Source organism: Ovis canadensis, chromosome 6 (genome assembly GCF_042477335.2).
Source record: "Ovis canadensis isolate MfBH-ARS-UI-01 breed Bighorn chromosome 6, ARS-UI_OviCan_v2, whole genome shotgun sequence".
NCBI lineage: Eukaryota > Metazoa > Chordata > Mammalia > Artiodactyla > Bovidae > Ovis > Ovis canadensis.
In genome coordinates this window covers 113,807,059-113,825,877 of record NC_091250.1, presented here as the reverse complement: position 1 = coordinate 113,825,877, position 18,819 = coordinate 113,807,059, and the positions used below count along the sequence as shown (strand labels likewise).

General features: G+C 43.2%; 2 protein-coding genes across 7 annotated transcripts in view; one reads left to right on the top strand and one right to left on the bottom strand.

The window, feature by feature from the left end:
• ENOPH1 (enolase-phosphatase 1) overlaps positions 1-2,282 on the bottom strand; it is a 37,200-nt gene extending 34,918 nt beyond the window's left edge. Inside the window, exon 1 of one of the 4 annotated variants that reach the window (XM_069594552.1) lies at positions 1,906-2,282. Coding sequence is in view for 1 of the 4 variants with exons in the window: in XM_069594548.1 (XP_069450649.1) it covers positions 1,250-1,333 (84 nt within the window). In the remaining 3 variants the exon portion in view is untranslated. Of the gene's footprint in view, positions 1-1,249 lie in introns of all 4 variants that reach the window. The other 3 variants (XM_069594549.1, XM_069594551.1, XM_069594548.1) reach the window with 3 other exon arrangements.
• On the top strand, positions 1,247-9,146 carry HNRNPDL (heterogeneous nuclear ribonucleoprotein D like). Of its 3 annotated transcripts, XR_011257837.1 has the most exons (9): positions 1,295-2,935; positions 3,733-3,901; positions 3,998-4,159; positions 4,626-4,757; positions 4,906-5,020; positions 5,556-5,726; positions 6,028-6,119; positions 6,492-6,596; positions 7,326-9,146. XR_011257837.1 is itself a non-coding variant. In XM_069594541.1 (8 exons), exons 1-7 carry the CDS (start codon positions 2,493-2,495, stop codon positions 6,096-6,098), a joined length of 1,263 nt encoding a protein of 420 aa, XP_069450642.1. In that variant the 5' UTR covers positions 1,247-2,492; the 3' UTR covers positions 6,099-6,119; positions 7,326-9,146. The 3 variants fall into 3 exon arrangements, 2 of the variants coding, with proteins under 2 accessions (XP_069450642.1, XP_069450643.1); XM_069594541.1 differs by lacking the exon at positions 6,492-6,596 and having other exon boundaries at positions 1,247-2,935; XM_069594542.1 differs by having other exon boundaries at positions 1,627-2,935; positions 6,492-9,146.
• The last annotated feature ends 9,673 nt before the right edge of the window (positions 9,147-18,819 follow it).

The following is an 18,819-nucleotide window of genomic DNA, read 5'->3' as shown; positions in this document are numbered from 1 at the left end:
AGCAAGACTGTGACTTGTAAATTATGAACCATAAAAATGCAGAATCCTTCTTTTCCTTGAAAACTACAAGAAAGGAGTTATTTTGTCACAATCAACAAGAGAAAGAAAAGTCGACTCAGTTATCAACATTTGGGCAATTCTGAATATTTCTGCAGAAAGTGTCACGTGTACTTAAAAACTTGGAAAAAAACCCTAGATTTCTTAAGACACTTTACTGGATGTCAAGGTATTGTGATCCTTCTAAAGAATTTGTAAGTGGTTGTCACAGTGGAGACCTAAAAGTGTACAACAATTTTATTTTATAACCTAGATCAAGAAAAACATTCTTCACAGGTAACTTTAAAATTTTTTTTAAATTAAAACTAAGACTTTCAGTTTGCTGAAAGACAGGTTTTCCCTACTTTGTAAACGGTATCTCAATTATTGCACACAAGCACTTCTATGAGAACTTTTATCTTAAACCTCTAAAAGTCAAATAAACAGAAGACTAGGCCTGAGAGATCCTTTTTAAAATTATATTAATATCTGATATTTAATCATCCTGACAAATACAACACATATAAAAAAGGAACCTGCTCTAATGTAAAGTTTTAAGTTTGTGAACTAGTTGTAGACAACTTGGTTAGCACTGCTATCCTAGACAACTTTGGGTAAGAACTTTGTCTCCTTTTTAAAAAAAGGAAAATGGACGGAATCTAGACCGTTGCTAACCTAGTCCAGGAACATTCAGTGAGAGGCTCGGCCACGAACAGCAAGAGTGTGAAAAGGCGAAGAATAACCATTACTGCCTAAGACACCAAGGCTACCTGAAAAGTCATCCTGACACTTCAGTCTTTCCATTTTGCGAGACTGGAAGCCTCAGGGACTACTAGATCGCGGCCGCCGACTCCCCAGGTCCATATTGGCACGAGGCTGTCACCTGGGCGACGGGGCGCACACCTGCCCCGCGGGCGGCGCCCACCTCTCTTCACCTTGCCGCCGCGGACCTGCCCTCCTCCGCCCTTCTTCACCACCACCTCCGTCCCTTCCCACCCACCTGCAAAAAACCGAGGGCAGCGATGGGGCAAGGTGAAGATGAGGAGAAAAAGCATCCAGCAATCCGCCGCAGACTACCTCCTCCCCACCCCAGAGTCGGAGCAAAGCCACACCGTCTCTCCCACTCCTCGTGTCTCTAGTGCAAGGTCTGCGATACTTTCAACATTTTTGGTTTAAAGCGTAAGTAACTTCCCCGCTCCCTTCCGCCCCTCACCTTCACGAAAGCAATCGGGGTTGTGGTACCTTCGATATCTAACAGGATCACAGTGACTTCGGCGGGCACCGAAAGCACGACCATTTCCCCACCCCACCGACTGCTACCAAGAGAATCGGCCTACTGGTAGAGAGGGCGGAGGGCGGCGCCGGCAGCGCCCCCAGCAAAGGGCTGCGCTTCTGGTGGCCCTGAAAAAGGGTCCCGGAGCGGATAACCGCAGCGCGGCCTGACGCACGAGGCGGAGAGGACTGGTCAGCGCCTCCGGACGTAGAGAAATCCGCAGCCCAAGGACCCTGAACTCGCCAGCTGCCCAGGGCGGGAGGCCCAGACCACGTGGGCAGAAAGAGAGGGCGGTCCTCACGAGGTTCCGAGGGGGCGGGGCGAGGCACGGTGCCGACGTCGATTGGCCGCTAGAGGGCCTCGAACACGATCCGTCAAAATGGGACCTCGCGTGGGCGGGAACAAAGAAGCGAACGCGGGAGACGGGTGCGCGGGCGCGCGCTCTCCGCAGACTGGTTGAGCGAGCGGGAGAGGCTCGGGGCACGTGCAGACGGGAGCCCCGCGAGTGGCGCGCCGGGGATGTGAGTGCCCCTTGCCCTCTACGGCACCTAGCCCCCTCCCTCCCCGCCCACTGCTTCGGCTTTGGCATTTTTTACAGTAATCCATCCGGGTCCGAGCCCCTCCTCCCGTTCCTCAGCCACCGAAGGAGGCCGTTCAGGTCCCGGTCAGCTGGACAGCGTCGGCCGATCGGCTAGCGCGAGGCCCGCCGCGCCCCCCTCGGCCCGCGCGCCTTGGGCGGCAGCGGAAGAGGCGTCCGCGCCGCGCGGCCGCCCGGAGAGGCCGCCGCGCGCCCGCTTCCTGTTCGGCTGGTTCCAGCCAGCTCGAGGACAAAACACGCGTGCGCGCGGCGGGCGGACGGCCGGCGCGCTCGCCGCCTCAGCCGCCGGCGCCGGGCGCAGTCCGCCTTTTTCCGGAGCGGCGCGGCTACGGTGCTAATCGATAGCAGCAGCTCTGCGCTGGGGGAACCGAGGGCGGAAAAAGGCGGGGTTGACGGCTCTTGGCTGGGAGTGGGCTGGACCGGACGCCAGAGACAAAAGGCTCTCAAGGCAAGAGGGACTGTGGCGTTGCTCGGGACTCTGACCCCAGGACTTCTCGCCCCGTCGTCGTTTCTCTTCTGACGCGTCTCCCTTCCCAAGCCCGCGTCCCTCCACTCGCGACCTCGCTTCTCAGCAGGAGGGCCGCGATGGAGGTCCCGCCCCGACTCTCCCATGTGCCGCCGCCATTGTTCCCCTCCGCTCCCGCTACTTTAGCCTCCCGCAGCCTTTCCCATTGGCGGCCGCGGCCGCCGCGGCAGCTCGCCCCGCTCCTCCCTTCGCTCGCTCCCAGCTCCGCCCGGCAGGGGGCGCGCCGGGCCCAGCGCCACGTCACCGCCCAGCAGCCCTCCCGATTGGCGGGCGGGGCGGCTATAAAGGGAGGGCGCAGGCGGCGCCCGGATCTCTTCCGCCGCCATTTTAAATCCAGCTCCATACAACGCTCCGCCGCCGCTGCTGCCGCGACTCGGTCTGCGCGCCAGCACCTTCCGGCCGACCACTCCGCCGCTATGGAAGACATGAACGAGTACAGCAACATAGAGGAATTCGCAGAGGGATCCAAGATCAACGCGAGCAAGAACCAGCAGGATGACGGGTACCGCACGCTTCTCGCCTCTCCCCTCCTTTCCCCTCCCCCAGCGCGCCGCACGCGCCCTTCGTCCCTCGGGAGCCGCGCGCTACCCTCCCCCCTCACCGCCCCCATTCTTGCCCCGAGTCGATTCTCCTGCGTGTCCGCCGGACCCCACTAGATCGGAGGGAAGAGGAAAGTAGGAGACGGACGGGGGGACTGGAGAGCCCCGCGGAAGGTGGGGGAAGGGCAGCGGGTTTGGAGGCGGAGGGCGGCGGCGTCCGGGGCCAGAGTGCGCAGGCGCCGCGTGGGGCCTGAGGGGGAGGGGCCGGGCCGGCCGCGCCGCACGCTGCAGCTGGCGCCGCCTCTTCACTGTGTCTGTTAGGGCTCCGGGCAGTTTTTCTGGGGAGGGTGTAGGGGGACCCTTGGTTTGGGAACCTGTACGCGACTGGTGCCCAGATCTCCAGTATGCGTGATGATGAGTTGTTCAGGTGGAACGTTGACTTGACAGCTGAGGAAGACGGTGAACCTGAGTAGTGGGCGTTCAGTTTAGAAAGTTGCATTTTACTAGTTCGGAACGGTTTTTTAACGTGTTTGGTTGGCCTCGCTTAAACTTTGCCTGATGCAGTGTGGAGAGCAAAGATTTGGATAAGTGACCTTGATGGAATTTGGGGCTTTTTGTGGTCTTTGGTTCCTGTGTGTTTGTAAACAGGTGAAATTACTTGTACATGGATATGAATTTCCCCGCGCTTAGAGTTTGTAGTAAACGTAACTTTAACCGTTTTAGCTACTGCTGTTTGTAAATAAACAACTTTTATTTCTAGTAAAATGTTTATTGGAGGCTTGAGCTGGGATACAAGCAAGAAAGATCTAACTGAATATTTGTCTCGATTTGGGGAAGTTGTGGACTGCACGATTAAAACAGATCCTGTTACTGGAAGATCACGAGGATTTGGATTTGTGCTTTTCAAGGATGCTGCTAGTGTTGATAAGGTATGAACCTGTTTGCATCGTGCTTTTTGTGTGCGTTTTGCAAGTCGTTCGGAGGGTTGATTGTATGTTGTCAGATCACGTAAATCTGTCTTCTAGGTTTTGGAACTGAAAGAACACAAACTGGATGGCAAATTGATAGACCCTAAAAGGGCCAAAGCTTTAAAAGGGAAGGAACCCCCCAAAAAGGTTTTCGTGGGTGGATTGAGCCCAGATACTTCGGAGGAACAAATTAAAGAATATTTTGGAGCCTTTGGAGAGGTGCGCTGTGCTTTTGTTTATGTGTATTCTCATTCGATACATTTATATAATGTTTTGTCCCTGGCCCAGTTCTTACAGAAAAAAGAGTTCGGTCAGGGTGGAATTAAATCATTGCTCAAGTCCCTCCCTTATCACTGCTTTATGTGTTAAAATGGAAACTAGTATCTAAATTAATGGAAATTAATAGTTAATTTATTTCAGCAAAAAGGTGGATGCTTTGGTGTGGTCAGGATTGGAGTGGCATCTGTGGGGTACAAGAGGCTGTTGAGGTTTTCCTCTCCCCTCTAAATAAACGCTTTGTAGATAAGCCAGGTTACTCTAGTTTGATGTTGATAATGAAGCAGTTTATACAGAAGTCAATTCATAAGAGTAACATACTTTGTTGAAGCTTGTGAGTGTCATTCTAAAATATTTTGGTAGCTTTTTACCTTTACTGGGTGATCTTGAGTGTGCATCTTGATTTCAGATTGAAAATATTGAACTTCCTATGGATACAAAAACAAATGAAAGAAGAGGATTTTGCTTTATTACATATACAGACGAGGAGCCAGTAAAGAAATTGTTAGAAAGCAGATACCATCAAATTGGTTCTGGGAAGGTAAAGCCATTTGGATTCTATTCAGTGAACAGTGGGGTGGGTTTCTTTGTTTTAAGGGAATTTCATAACCTGTTTTGAGAAGGAAAAAAATGGCTTGACATTAGAACAGTGGTAACAGTTTTGTCTTCTTTTTATCTTTTGTTTTTAGTGTGAAATCAAAGTTGCACAACCTAAAGAGGTATATAGACAGCAACAGCAACAACAAAAGGGAGGAAGAGGTGCTGCAGCTGGTGGGCGAGGTGGTACTAGGGGTCGAGGCCGAGGTGAGACCTAATTCTAGGGAAATGAGGCAATGGTTTAGGCTATCAACTGCTAAATATGAATAAGCCCATTGGAGAGTAAAGCCAAATTTAAACTGTTAGAGCACGCTCATTTTAGTCCATGGGTTTTTGTTTTACTGGTTTCACTTCTTCAAAGAATAGCCACTCTGACAGTGTCAGTACTGATGGGAAAATAGTCCCATTGAATGTAATAAGATTACATGATACACCTTGGCATGACAGGTTTTCTGTGGCAGGAGTCCTTGTTCTAAACATGCTTGCTGTCCCCTTGATTTTTTTTATCCCCCATTAGATTTAGGAAGCCTGATACTGGCACAGTTGGACTTGATAGACACACACACACCCTTTTTTTTTTTTTTTTTTAAATAACTGTAGTGATATTTTCTTGACCAGATAGCACTGTAAATGTCCATTCTTCCTTTTTAAGATTTCCAGGGTGAGGGACAGGAATGCATCATTTTATTTTAGGATTGGGGGTCAGAAGTTGTTTCCTAACAATCATTGTGCATTGTTTCAGGTCAGGGCCAAAACTGGAACCAAGGATTTAATAACTATTATGATCAAGGATATGGAAATTACAATAGTGCCTATGGTGGTGATCAAAACTATAGTGGCTATGGCGGCTATGATTATACTGGGTATAACTATGGGAACTATGGATATGGACAGGGATATGCAGACTACAGTGGTAAGAATATTTATTTAACTTCATAAACCAATGGTATTATGATTCATCTCAATTCTGAGATTGTGTTATAGACGTGTTTAGAGTTAAATTTTTGAGATGTAATAGTCACGGGGTTATACTGACTTAGTGACTGGTTATTATGAGCATTCTAGAATGTGGTATGTGCCTAATTTATAGTAACTTAAAATGTCTTAATTCTACTATTTGGCATGCAGAACTTTGCATATCTAATAGCTTTTAAATATATAGCAAAACCATATCATTAAAAGCTAAGTGTAATTTTTTTGTCTTTTCCACATAGGCCAACAGAGCACTTACGGCAAGGCATCCCGAGGGGGTGGCAATCACCAAAACAATTACCAGCCGTATTAAAGGGGACACTGCAGAAAACAGGTGTGTATCAGAGTTCAAGAAACCAGTGGAAATGTCTAATTTAATTTAAAGATCAATAGACAAATGAAAATGAGTAAAAACAAAATACCACGTAGCGTGTTTTTACTAAATTGTTAAATTTTTACTTGCTTTATGAGCCTGTTTTGCCTAAAATGTCTATAGATCTTTAACTTTAAAGTTTTATCTCACTTTCTTTAGTAATAACAGAAAAACTTAAGAGTTTTTCTGTTTGCTTTGTGTACCAGGTGGTCTAGAGGAATAATTAAACTTTTTAGAACTATTAACAGGTAAAGTACTGAAATGGGTACAACTTAAGGAAAACAAGAATGTTGTCTTCTAACTCTGACATTATACCTTGTTTGTACCCGCCAGCGGGAACTTCATTGCAGGCCGTGTGTCACCCTGACCACGTCTATCTCTGGGGGTCGCACGTTGCGGGCAGAGCGCAAGGCATACACCAGAAAACGCTGTCCTGTGGTATGGTCTCTTCCAACTTCATGTACCAGCGTAAAGATTAAAGTGGAAAACTTCAGACTTTGGCTTCTTTTTTAATCTTTTTGAAGATTAAGTGTCTAAACTTAACTTAAATGGTTTTTTACAGGAGTTAAAGTACATAAATGCCTTTTTACAGCTTAATCATTTTGGTCTTCTGTTTAGTGTTGTATTTCAATTGTGGAGCCTCATTTTAAGTGTTCATTCTTTAAGATTTAATGCTTGCTTTTTCTTTTTATAGCTAATAGTGAAATCTACAAACCAAAACAAGAACTTTAAAATCTGGGATTTAAATTAAAGATCATATGCACATAGCAATTTGTTGCCTTGAAATACAAGCGTGTTAGAAATTCATGTTTGTAATAGAATTTTACATGGCTTACTAGAGACACTTCTAGTAAACCTTGCATCTAGCACAGTTCAATCTGTGAATATGAAAAGATTGTAAAAAAAAAAAAGATTGTGTTCCCTGATTTTTTAAGTAAATTTTAATATTTTTAAGTAATTTTAATATGGTATCATATGGGAACTTCAAAGTGAGATGATGATGATGATTATAATTACCCAAACTGCATTTTGCCAATGAATTTGCATGTGATCTTTAATTATTGAAGAAAAGAATAAAGTGAGAACTTAAAACAATTCATGAAAGTGGACCTTAGAAGGCTTGCCGGAGTTGCACAAGTCTAATTGCTATTTTGTTTTTGTTTTTAGGAAGAGATTGCTAAAGTAACCATCTTGCAGGAGGACATTGAAGATTGGTCTTCTGTTGATCTAAGATGATTATTTTGTAAAAGACTTTCTAGTGTACAAGACACAATTTGTGTCCAACTGTATATAGCCGCCAATTAGTTTTCTTTGTTTTTACTTTGTCTTTTGCTATCTGTGTTATGACTGTGGATTTGTGTTTATACAGACTTTATTTGTATGATTACATGTTAAACCTCAAATAAATGCTTCCTTATGTGATTGTTTTTCTGCGTCAGGTACTAAATAGCTCTGTAAAAGTGTAATTTTAAATCAGCAATAATTAACGCACAGTTTATTTTGTAGGGAGTCTTGCTCCATAGGAAGAGAGAACTGGTCCTTTGTGAATAGCCAGCTACAGTGTCTGCTCTGCTCCCCTTGTTTGTTAGATGCATTCTGTGCTCTTAAAGACTTCGTTTTCCTCTCTAACCGAGGCTTCCATCATAACCTTTAATGTTGTTTCCTTTCTGCCTATCTGGAGACATTGTCATGAAAGTTTCTGTGGCATAGTTATACTGTTGTGATTAGTGGGAGCTTTCTAGTAGACCATGAGTCTTTGGTTGTATTTTGGAAAGTAAATTTTTAATGGCACAAAGCATGCTGGTAGCTCCTTTTATGAAGAAAATGTTCTGCTTTGTTCTTGTCTCCGGAAAGGCATTTTTTAATGGTGTGTTTTATTCAGTGGTCTGCTAGAAAGAGCTTTGACTGATCATAATACCATAACTTTGTTTTCTTCATTAAAATGTCCAGATATACCCATTGTGGGGTGGGGGTGCTAAAACTGTGCTATAGGAGCTACGGGTTAAGAATATCAGATATAGTTAGATTTTACACAACAATTTGGGCAAATAGGTATGAAGTTATTAAAAGTTGGAACAAAAGTTAGATTAAAAGATTAGAAGTAGTAGCTGAGTAAATTAATTGTATTCTATTCTGTTGGTTTTATGTCACAGCAAGCACCAAACTGAACAAAATGTTTTCTCTTGGGGCATTGTTAGGAAGCTGTACTAGGTGTTAACTGTTAGATGGTGTGAGTTCTTAGAAGGCATGGGTAGTAGGTTTCAGTCATTTTTATATGCGATTAGTGCATGAGCTGAGTAGTTGAGCATATTCACATTCAGACATAAAAGAATAATGGAGAAGGATAGCCCTTGATTCTTATGTAAATGCAAGTCTTAAGTGTGACCAAGTCATGTCATTACAACACATCTTCCTGGTGCATTAAAAAAAGAAAACCTTTTCTCTCTAGATTTGGGAGGATATCCTAGATAAGTTCAGGTTTTGAATTTTACATTCAGTGTAGTTAACTGAGTTTAATGTTTTCGGTCTTGTTGCTTTGGTTTCATGTTCGCCATTAGGATTGGCATACATGTTTACTTGTGGAATAGTTCACCTCACCTTCAACCAAGTGTAAATTTTTTAATGCTAATGAACCTGCCTCTTGTTTTCTTTGGTGCCTGCAACTTTCTTTATTCCAGTGATGTTTGTACTTGATGGGCTATGAAGTTATAATGCTTTTGGCCTTGTTTTGCTCCTGTTTTGCTATTTGACCTTAAACCTAAGCCAAGTACCAGTGTTGGCTATTGCAAGGGATTGTTTATTCTTTCAACATGCAACCTTAGGGGACAGAAAGGAGATTTTCATTTTAAGTTATGTTGTCAAGTCAATAGGTGCAGTGTCTTTAGGGCAGTAAATCTTGTAAGTTCAAGTATATGATTAGGTGACAAGTTGACATTGAGATTGTCCTTTCCCTGATCAAAAATGAATAAAAGCTTTTTTTAAACAAAATCCATACTCTTCAGTCAAGTCTTCATATATATGATTTTGAAGAAATACACTACATCTAGAGATTGTCTGAGGTCTTTTAGGAAAATGAAGTACCTATCACAGACATAATTAGCCTGTATTTTTCTTAAATATACTTCCTGAGTAGTTTTGACCAAGTTGTGTGTGTTCCTCCTTACCCTAAAAGACACCTTAATTTAACAGTATTATTGCTCAGCATGTTAATATTCTGTAGTCTGAGATACATTTACATGGTTAAGAGTTAAATTAAGATGTTCATTGAGATACTAACATGGATAAACAGCAGTCCATTCTCTCCCATGTATCTTTTTCATAATGGTGAAGGGAACTGGATCCTTTGTCAAAATTCGATACAATGTCAGCCATAAGATGCTGTTTGACTAATTACATAATTGCATTTTTAATGCTGTTTTTAGTTACAGGAGGTAGAACTAATGGTGTGTTTCTACCATTTGGGTTTCTCCTACCGGTAATGCAAAATCAAGAAATGGCATTCCATAAAAATATACCTCAGAATTTTCAATTTAACAGGGCTTTCCTGGTGACTCAGCTAGTAAAGAATCCACCTGCAGTGTGGGAGACCTGGGTTCCATCCCTGGGTTGGGAAAATCCCCTGGAGAAAGGAAAAGCTACCCACTCCAGTATTCTGACCTGGAGAATTCCATGGGCTGTATGTAGTCTGTGGGGTTGCAAAGAGTCACACATGACTGAGTGCCTTTGGCTTCACTTTCAACTTAATAGAATTGCCATCTACTGTGGTTTCTAGTTTTGTGGCTGCCCTGTTCTGCACATGGCATTTTAATTTAGATTTAATTTATTTTGTCTTGAAATAGTAAAATTAGATGTGAGATTTCAGCAGTTTTGGTTGAAGCAAAAATAGTTAATCACCTTTGCTCAACCACTGCATTTTATAAAAATGTAGCGAAGAGTTTGCTGGTGGTTTGGATTTCAGGGAAATGCTGAACATTCTAAAGATTGTTTGTGTTCCTTTAAATGGCAGTTAAATTTCTGACTTTGTCTACTCAGGAGGAGTAACCCTATTTGGGGAGATAGATCATAATTTCAGAGGGTGACAGGGTTTAGGTGTGATTGGGGAAGGAATATTCAGTGATCTATGATTTCTTAAAAATTTCAAGTAAGTGCTTAAGGTTTTCATTTATCAAAAAACAGCACATGGTAGAAATACATGAGAAATACTACTACAGACAAGTTCTCACACTGTTTGAATGCTTACCTCCTTGTGAGTGAGTGAGTGAGTGAAAGTCACTCAGTCATGTCCGACTCTTTGCAACCCCATGCACTGCAGGCTACCAGGTTCCTCCGTCCATGGGATTTTCCAGGCCAGAGTACTGGAGTGGGTAGCCTTTCCCTTCTCCAGGAGGTCTTCCCAACCCAGGGATCGAACCTGGGTCTCCTGCATTGTAGGCAGCTTTACCATCTGAACCACTGGCCTAGCTGGTAATTACCTCCTTTTGAGAATGACCAAAAATGTGTTCTCTTCAGACAACAGAAGACATAAATATTGATACATAAACACTTCTGAAAAACATACACTTGTAATTGACTTGTGGGATCTTAGTTCCCTGACCAGGATTGAACCCAGATCCCAAACAGCTGAACCGTAACCACGGAAAGAAAGTGAAAGTAGAGCCGCTCGGTTGTGTCTTGACTGTGACCCCGTGGACTATAGCCTACAACGCTCTTCTGTCCATGGGATCTTCCAGGCAAGAGTGCTGGACTGGGTTGCCATTTCCTTCTCCAGGAGATCTTTCCAACCCAGGGATCAAACCTGGGTCTACCTGCATTGTAGGCAGATGCTTTACCATCTGAGCCACCAGGGAAGATGGCTGGAAGTAACCACTAGGTTGGCAGGTAATTGCCAGTATTTGTTGTTGATGAGGTTGCCCAAGGGCAGTTTCTCTAGAAGTATCTACTCAGAAATTGTTGGCTGGTGAACATATATACAGGGTGGTGGGTGAGACAGGAATGCCCAGCCCTGCCTGCAAAATAACCTCTGGAAAATAATCCCGATTCTTCAAGTTGAAGGAGTTAGCTACTAGAAAATTAACTCATTTCTTTTGGGATCTATTACAGTCCTATCAGGCATCTCTGAGGCTTAGGTTCAGTGTTTAGGAGTGATCTTACTAAAGCTGGTGCCAAGATCTTTTGTAAGAAAGCAAGATTTTATTACAGTTGATTTATTCTGATGAAATAGGCCTAGATAAACTAGAGCAACTACTTAACTCCAGTGAGAGCTATCCTGTGGGATTGACTGATAACTTTGGTTGCATTTGAACCAAGACATTTGATACATAGAAGAACTTCGTAGGCCATACAGAGGGGCCAAGAGGGTGTGTCAGTGAAGACTAACATATAGTGTACTTCCAGTATTTTTCATTATCAAGAAAGCCTTCTCATGGCCTATATGTTGAATGGCTATGTGTCACATACTGTTCTCGTTATGTAGTGACATTTCTATTAAAGGCATATGGCTGTCAGAACATGTACAGTGATACTCAGCATTATACCATCAATTTATTGATGCCAGGTAAAATAAAGCAAGTATTTCCATTAGCTTTTACATGTATATTTTAATATGTGATTTTTTTCAACCAAGATTTTTAAAAATTATTTTTGGTGGCACTGTGTTTGTTGCTGCCTGAGGGTTTTCTCTACTTGGAGTGAGTGGGGGCTGCTCTTCACTGTGGTGCAGACCTGTCATTGTAGTGGCTTGACTTGCTGTAGAGTACAGACTCTAGGAGTGTCAGCTTAGTAGTCTTGGCTAAGGAGTTTAGTGGCGCTGTGGTATGTGTTATCTTCCCAAACCAGGGATTGAACCCTGCCTCTGCAAGCAGATTCTTAACTATTGGACCACCAGGGATGTCCTCGTGACTTACGTGAGACTTTTTAAAAATACTGGAAATAGGACTTACCTGCTGGCCCAGGGGTAAGAATCTGCCTGCCAATGCAAGGGACATAGGTTTGATTACTGGTTTGGGGAGATTCCATGTGCAGGGGAGCAATTTCAGAAGCCTGCATGCTCTATGGCCAACAAGCAACAACTAATGAGCCTTTGTGCCACAACTGCTGAAGCCTACATGCCCTAGAGCCAGCAAGTTGCAAAAAGCCAGCAGCAAGCTTGCATACAACAGCTGCCAAAGCCCCTGCACCCTAAAGCCCAAACTCCAAGACACCGCGACTAGAGAGTAGCCTCTCTTCACTGCCTGAGTGCAGCAACGAAGACCCAGCATAACTAAAAACAGTTAGGAAGCAGTGTGTAGATGTAAAAAAAAATTGTTTTTAGTAAGATACTGAAAACAAGTCCAATAATTTTTGCTACTCTGGGGTTTAAGAACTATATACTCAGTACATCATTGGAGATAGGAAAGAGAAAAGTCACTTTTTAGTATGTAATTTTTTATAATTTGGAAAAATAATAAAATACTTGTACAGATAGAATTATAATTTTTAAAAATTACGCATTTGAATGACCAGAAATAGACCCCCAAATTACGCCTTTGATCTCATTTTAAATGTCTATTTTTTCATATATATATATTTTTTTAGTTACAATTATGTAAAAATAGGACTTAGAGCCTGTCATAACTAAGAGTAACTTCACATGAATAACTTCACATATTCCTTCTTGGCGTGGGGGGGGGGGGGGGGGGTGGGAGTAGCTGTACCACTATTAGTTCCCTGATGACCAGAGATCAAACGCACGCCCCTTGCGTTGGCACAGAGTCCTGGCTGCCAGGAAAGTTATCAGACATTCTCAACCAGGAAATGATACAGGCATTAATTGCTGTTCTCTTGACAACTTCATGGGAAAATAGAGCAACCATCACAGTTGAACTCCATTTAGGAGTTGCCATAGGAAAGAAGAAAAAGCACTATGTGAAGATGTCAGAGTTTCTCAAAATTAAATCACTGCTAAGATCATACCCTATTCTTTTTTGAATTTGCAATACATACTTACATTTCTGTGCATTAGTGCACTCCTACCTGTAGTGTAAACTGTATGCAGATATACATATATATAACTTCATGAGTTATAAAAGTCACTCAGGCATACTTTGGAAATACTACAAGTACTGTTTCAGATTATCTCAAGCAATGAGGTGAGTCACACAAATTCTTTGGTTTCCCAGTGCGTATAAAACTTGAGTTTACACTATAGTCGACCAAGTGTGTAATAGCATTATGTCTAAAAATTGTGTACACCTTAATATAAAAATATTGCTAAAAAGCTCTAACCATCATCTGAGCCTTCAGCAAGTAGTCTGCTGCTGGAGGGTTTTGCCTCAATGTTGATGCTGCTGACTGATCAGGGTGGTGGTTGGTGAAGGCTGGGAACAGAAATGAGGTTTGCCATATTGAATGATTTTTCCTTTCATGATTAATTTCTCTATAGCTCTTAATGCTGTTTAATATTGTTTAGAGAGTCCCTTGGACTGCAGGGAGATCCAACCAGTCCATTCTAAAAGAGATCAGTCCTGGGTGTTCTTTGGAAGGAATGATGCTAAAGCTGAAACTCTAGTACTTTGGCCACCTCGTGCGAAGAGTTGACTCTTTGGAAAAGACTGATGCTGGGAGGGATTGAGGGCAGGAGGAAAAGGGGACAACAGAGGATGAGATGGCTAGATGACATCACCGACTCAATGGATGTGAGTTTGAGTGAACTCTGGGAGTTGGTGATGGACAGGGAGGCCTGGCGTGCTGCAATTCATGGGGTTGCAAAGAGTTGGACACGACTGAGTGACTGAACTGAACTGAACTCACAGTAGAACTTCAGAATTGGAATCAATCCTCTCCAACTCTGCCACCACTTTACCAACTAAGTTTATGACATATTCTAAATTTTTTGACTTCACAGAATCTTCAACAAGAGTAGTTTACATCTCAAGAAACCACTTTCTTTGTTCATCTGTAAGAAGCAATTCCTCTTCCATTTTACTATGACACTGCAGTAATTCAGACATATCCTGAGACTTCACTTCTAATTTCCTCTTGTCATTTCCACCACATCTTCCTGCTGAAGTCATGAACCCCTCAAAGTCATCCATGAGAGCTGGAATCAACTTCTTGCAAACTCGCATCTGACATTTTGACCTCATGAAGCACAAATGTTCTTTAATGGTATCTAGAATGGTGGATCTTCCTCACAAGGTTTTCAATTGACTTTGCCCAGATCCATAAGAGGAATCAGACATTGCAGGGACTGATGCTGAAGCTGAAGCTCCAATACTTTGGCCACCTGATGCAAAGAGCCAACTCATTGGAAAAGACCCTGATACTGGGAAAGATTGAGGGCAAGAGGAGAAGGGGACGACAGAGGATGAGATTGGATGGCATTGCTGACTCGATGGACGTGAGTTTGAGCAAGCTCCAGGAGATGGTGAAGGACAGGGAGGCCTGGCATGCTGCAGCCCATAGATTTCCAAAGAGTCAGACACCACTGAGTGACTGAACAATAGCCTTACCAAATGGCTTTCTTCAGTAAGACTTGAAACTACTTGATCCATGGGCTGCAGAATGGGTGCTGTGTTAGCAGTCATGAAAATAGCAATTATCTCATCATGCATCTCCATCAGAGCTCCTCAGTGCATTGTCAGTGAGCAGTAATACTTTGAAAGGAATCGTCTCTTCTGAGGAATAGTTTTCTCAACAGTGGACTTAAAATAGGAAACCATGTTGTCAATAGATGTGCTATCCTCCAGGCTGTGGCTATTTATAGATCCACAAGAGATGGCTCCTTTCCTTAAACATCAAGAACCAGCCTCTGCTGGCTTCAAACTTTTTTTCTGCAGCTTCCTCACCTCTCTCAACCTTCAGGGAATGGAAGAGAGTTAGGGCTTTGCTCTGGAGTAGGCTCTGGCTTGAGAGACTCTTGTGGCTGGTTTGGTCTTCTGTCCAGACCACTCAGATTTTCTCCGTAACAACAGCAAGGTTGTTTGGCTTTCTTATCATTCATGTGTTCACTGGAGTAGCACTTCTAATTTTCCTCAAGAACTTTTCCTTTGCATTCACAACTTGGCTGTTTGATGCAAGAGGTGCACTATTAAAGCCTATCTCAGTTTTGGACATGCCTTCCTCATGAAGCTTAATTATGTTTAGCTTTTGGTTTAAACTGAGAGATGCGTAACTCTTGATTTCACCTTAACACTTAGAGGCTACTGTAGGGTTGTTAACTGGCCAATACTGTTGTGTCTCAAACAGCAGAGAGGCCTGAGGAGAGGGAGAGAGGTGGGGGACTAGATAGTGGTGCAAGCAGAACACACACTTTAGGACTCCCCTGGTGGTCCAGTGGTTAAGAATCTGCCTGCCAATGCAGGCAACATGGGTTTGATCCCTGGTCCTGGAAGATTCCACCACAACTGCTGACGCCCATATGTCCTAGACACACAGTAAGAGAAGCCACAATAATGAGAAACCCATGTACAGCAAGAAAGACCCAGTGCAGCTAAAACTTAATTATTAAAAAAAAGCACACAGTTATTGATTGCATTCTTAAATGAGCATGGTTCCCAATGCCCAAAACAATTACAGTTTTTAAATTGAGGAACACTGTTGGCAGATCACCATAACAAATATGAAAGTAATTTTTAAAATTTTAAATCTTTTGACAATTACCAAAATGTGATGCAGAGACACTAAGTGAGCAAATGCTATTGGAAAAATGATACCAATAGTTGTTCAGTACAGGGTTGCCACAAACTCCATTTAAAAAAAGGATTAATAACATCTGGAAAAACACAAGTGCAATAAAATGAGGTACTCATGTATAATTTTTCAAAAAGTATTTACTTGCCTCTGGATTCAGCAACTATGGCCTAAATAGTTCAATCCTTCTAGAGAAAATTAAGCAGGATAAAAAAAAAAATTAAGTCTTAAGAGAATTAGGATCATGGCATCTAGTTCCATCACTTCCTAGCAAATAGATGGGGAAAAAATGAAAACAGTGGCAGATTTTATTTTCTTGGGCTCTAAAATCACTGTGGACGGTGACTGCAGCCATGAAATTAAAAGAAGCTTGCACACTGGAAAAAAAGCTGTGACAGACAAACCCAGACATCACATTAAAAAACAGGAACATCTTTGATGACAAAGGTGAAAGTGAAAGTGAAATCCCTCAGTCGTGTCTGATTCGTAGCGACCCCATGGACTGCAGCCCACCAGGCTCCCCCGTCCCCGGGATTCTGCAGGCAAGAACACTGGAGTGGGTTGCCATTTCCCTCTCCAGTGCATGAAAGTGAAAAGTGAAAGTGAAGTCGCTCAGTCGTGTCTGACTCTTGGTGACCCTATGGACTGCAGCCTACCAGGCTCCTCCGTCCATGGAATTTTCCAGGCAAGAGTACTGGAATGGGGTGCCACTGCCTTCTCCAGGGAATTTTCCCAACCCAGGGATTGAACCCGGGTCTCCCACATTGTAGACAGACGCTTCACCGTCTGAGCCACCAGGCAAGTCCGTCTAGTCAAATCTGTGGTCTTTCCAGTAGCCATGTACCAGTCTTTCCAGTCAGTTATAAAGAAGGCTGAATGCTGAAGAACTGATACTTTTGAACTGTGGTGTTGGAGAAGACTCTTGAGAGTCCCCTGGACAGCAAGGAGTTCACACCAGTCCTAAAGGAAATGAACCCTGAATATTCATTGGAAGGACTGATGCTGAAGCTGAAGCTCCAGTACTTTTGGCCATCTGATGTGAAGAGCTAACTCATTGGAAAAGACCCTCATGCTGAGAAAGATTGAAGGCAGGAGCAGGGGATGACAGAGGATGAGACAGTTGGATGGCATCACCGACTCAAACTCTGGGAGATAGTGGAGGATAAGGAAGCCTGCTGTGCTGTAATCCATGAGGTCTTAGTCAGAAATGACTGAGCGACTGAATAACAATAGAACTGGAAGAGTTGAAAAGGTAATGGGAGAAAAATTTTAAAAATTAAAAATTAAAAAAAAAAAGGTAACAGGAGATTTACCTGGCTAAAATCTGACAGAAAATTAAAACCTAGAGAAGCAAACATAGCACTCAAATCTAGGTTTGATGGCCTCACTGGACTAAGGGCACAGAAGCCAAAAATGTAGGTCCAATCCCCAGTGGAGACTCTGATACTCCATTGCTCCTTTAAACTAACAGCTTGCAAAGGGCTACACTTTCCAGGCGAGGGATAACCTAGGTTCCTCATCTGGGTGGTTAAGTCAACTTCAATCTCAGAATTTAGATTAAGATAGTGCTAGGAAAAGTAATGGAGAAGGCAATGGCACCCCACTCCAGTACTCTTGCCCAGAAAATCTCATGGACGGAGGAGCCCGGAAGGCTGCAGTCCATGGGGTGGCTGAGGGTTGGGCACAACTGAGCAACTTCACTTTCACTTTTCACTTTCATGCATTGGAGAAGGAAATGGCAACCCACTCCAGTGTTCTTGCCTGGAGAATCCCAGGGACAGAGGAGCCTGGTGGGCTGCCGTCTATGGGGTCGCACAGAGTTGGACACGACTGAAGTGACTTAGCAGCAGCAGCAGCAGCAGGAAAAGTAAAGGGCTTCAAGAGCTTGAAAGAATCAAATGAAAATCATTATTTCATCCTGGGTTTCTGATTGTTTCTACAAATATTTATTCAAACATCATGACCCATAAATAAAACCAGCACAAGTGAGAATCAGCACACACAGTGTACAATTCCAGGAATCGTCAGGCCTCCATGCTTATCATGTTGAAATAATATATAAGCTTGAAAATACCTCCAGGTAAGAGGAAACTATAAAAACACGACAGTAGATCTGATAAAGAATCAAACAGGACTTACACAAAACAGCACAATAAATGAAATTAAAGGAAAAGATAGGTGGGTCTAACCACAGATTGGGCACAACTTAAGAATACAGAACTGAAGGATGAATAAGAAGTAACAATCCAAAATGTAGTATGGAAAGAAGAAAACAAGAAAATTGCCGTAGAGAACCAGTGACATTAAGGACACAGTGGATAGATATAATATGTTTAATTGGAAGTTTAGAATATGAGGCAATATGGGGCTTCCCTGGTTGCTCAGTGGTAGAGAATCCACCTGCCGATGTAGAAAATGTGGGTTCACTCCCTGATCTGGGAAGATCCTACATGCCTCAGAGCAACTAAGCCGATGTGCCACAACTATTGAGCCCGCGATCTAAAGCCTCGAAGCCACAACTACCAAAGCCCGTGTGCCCTAGAGCCCGTGCTCTGCAGCAAGAGAAGCCACCACAACGAAAAGCCTGCTCACTGCAACTAGAGAGTATTCCCTGCTCCCCGGAAACTACAGGAAAGCCCATGCAGCAACAAAGACCCAGCACAGAATAAAAGGCAATGAAGAGATAAATGGCTGAAATTTTTTTCAGAAGCTTTGGAAGACAATCTACTGACTCAGTATACCAACAAACTGTAAGTAACAAAAAATACTGAGAAATCTTTACAAAGACGCATCATGGTGAAACCAAAATATTTGACCACAAAGAGAAAATCCTTAATACAGCTATATCTAGATCCAACCACCAGTAAGCAGGAAATATGAGAAATAGAGACACGTGTTAAACTAGCATGAGGATGCAATGATCCAAATCTAGATTGTGGGAAATTCAGCTATTAGAATGTCCCACATCTTCAAAAAATAAATGACATAAATA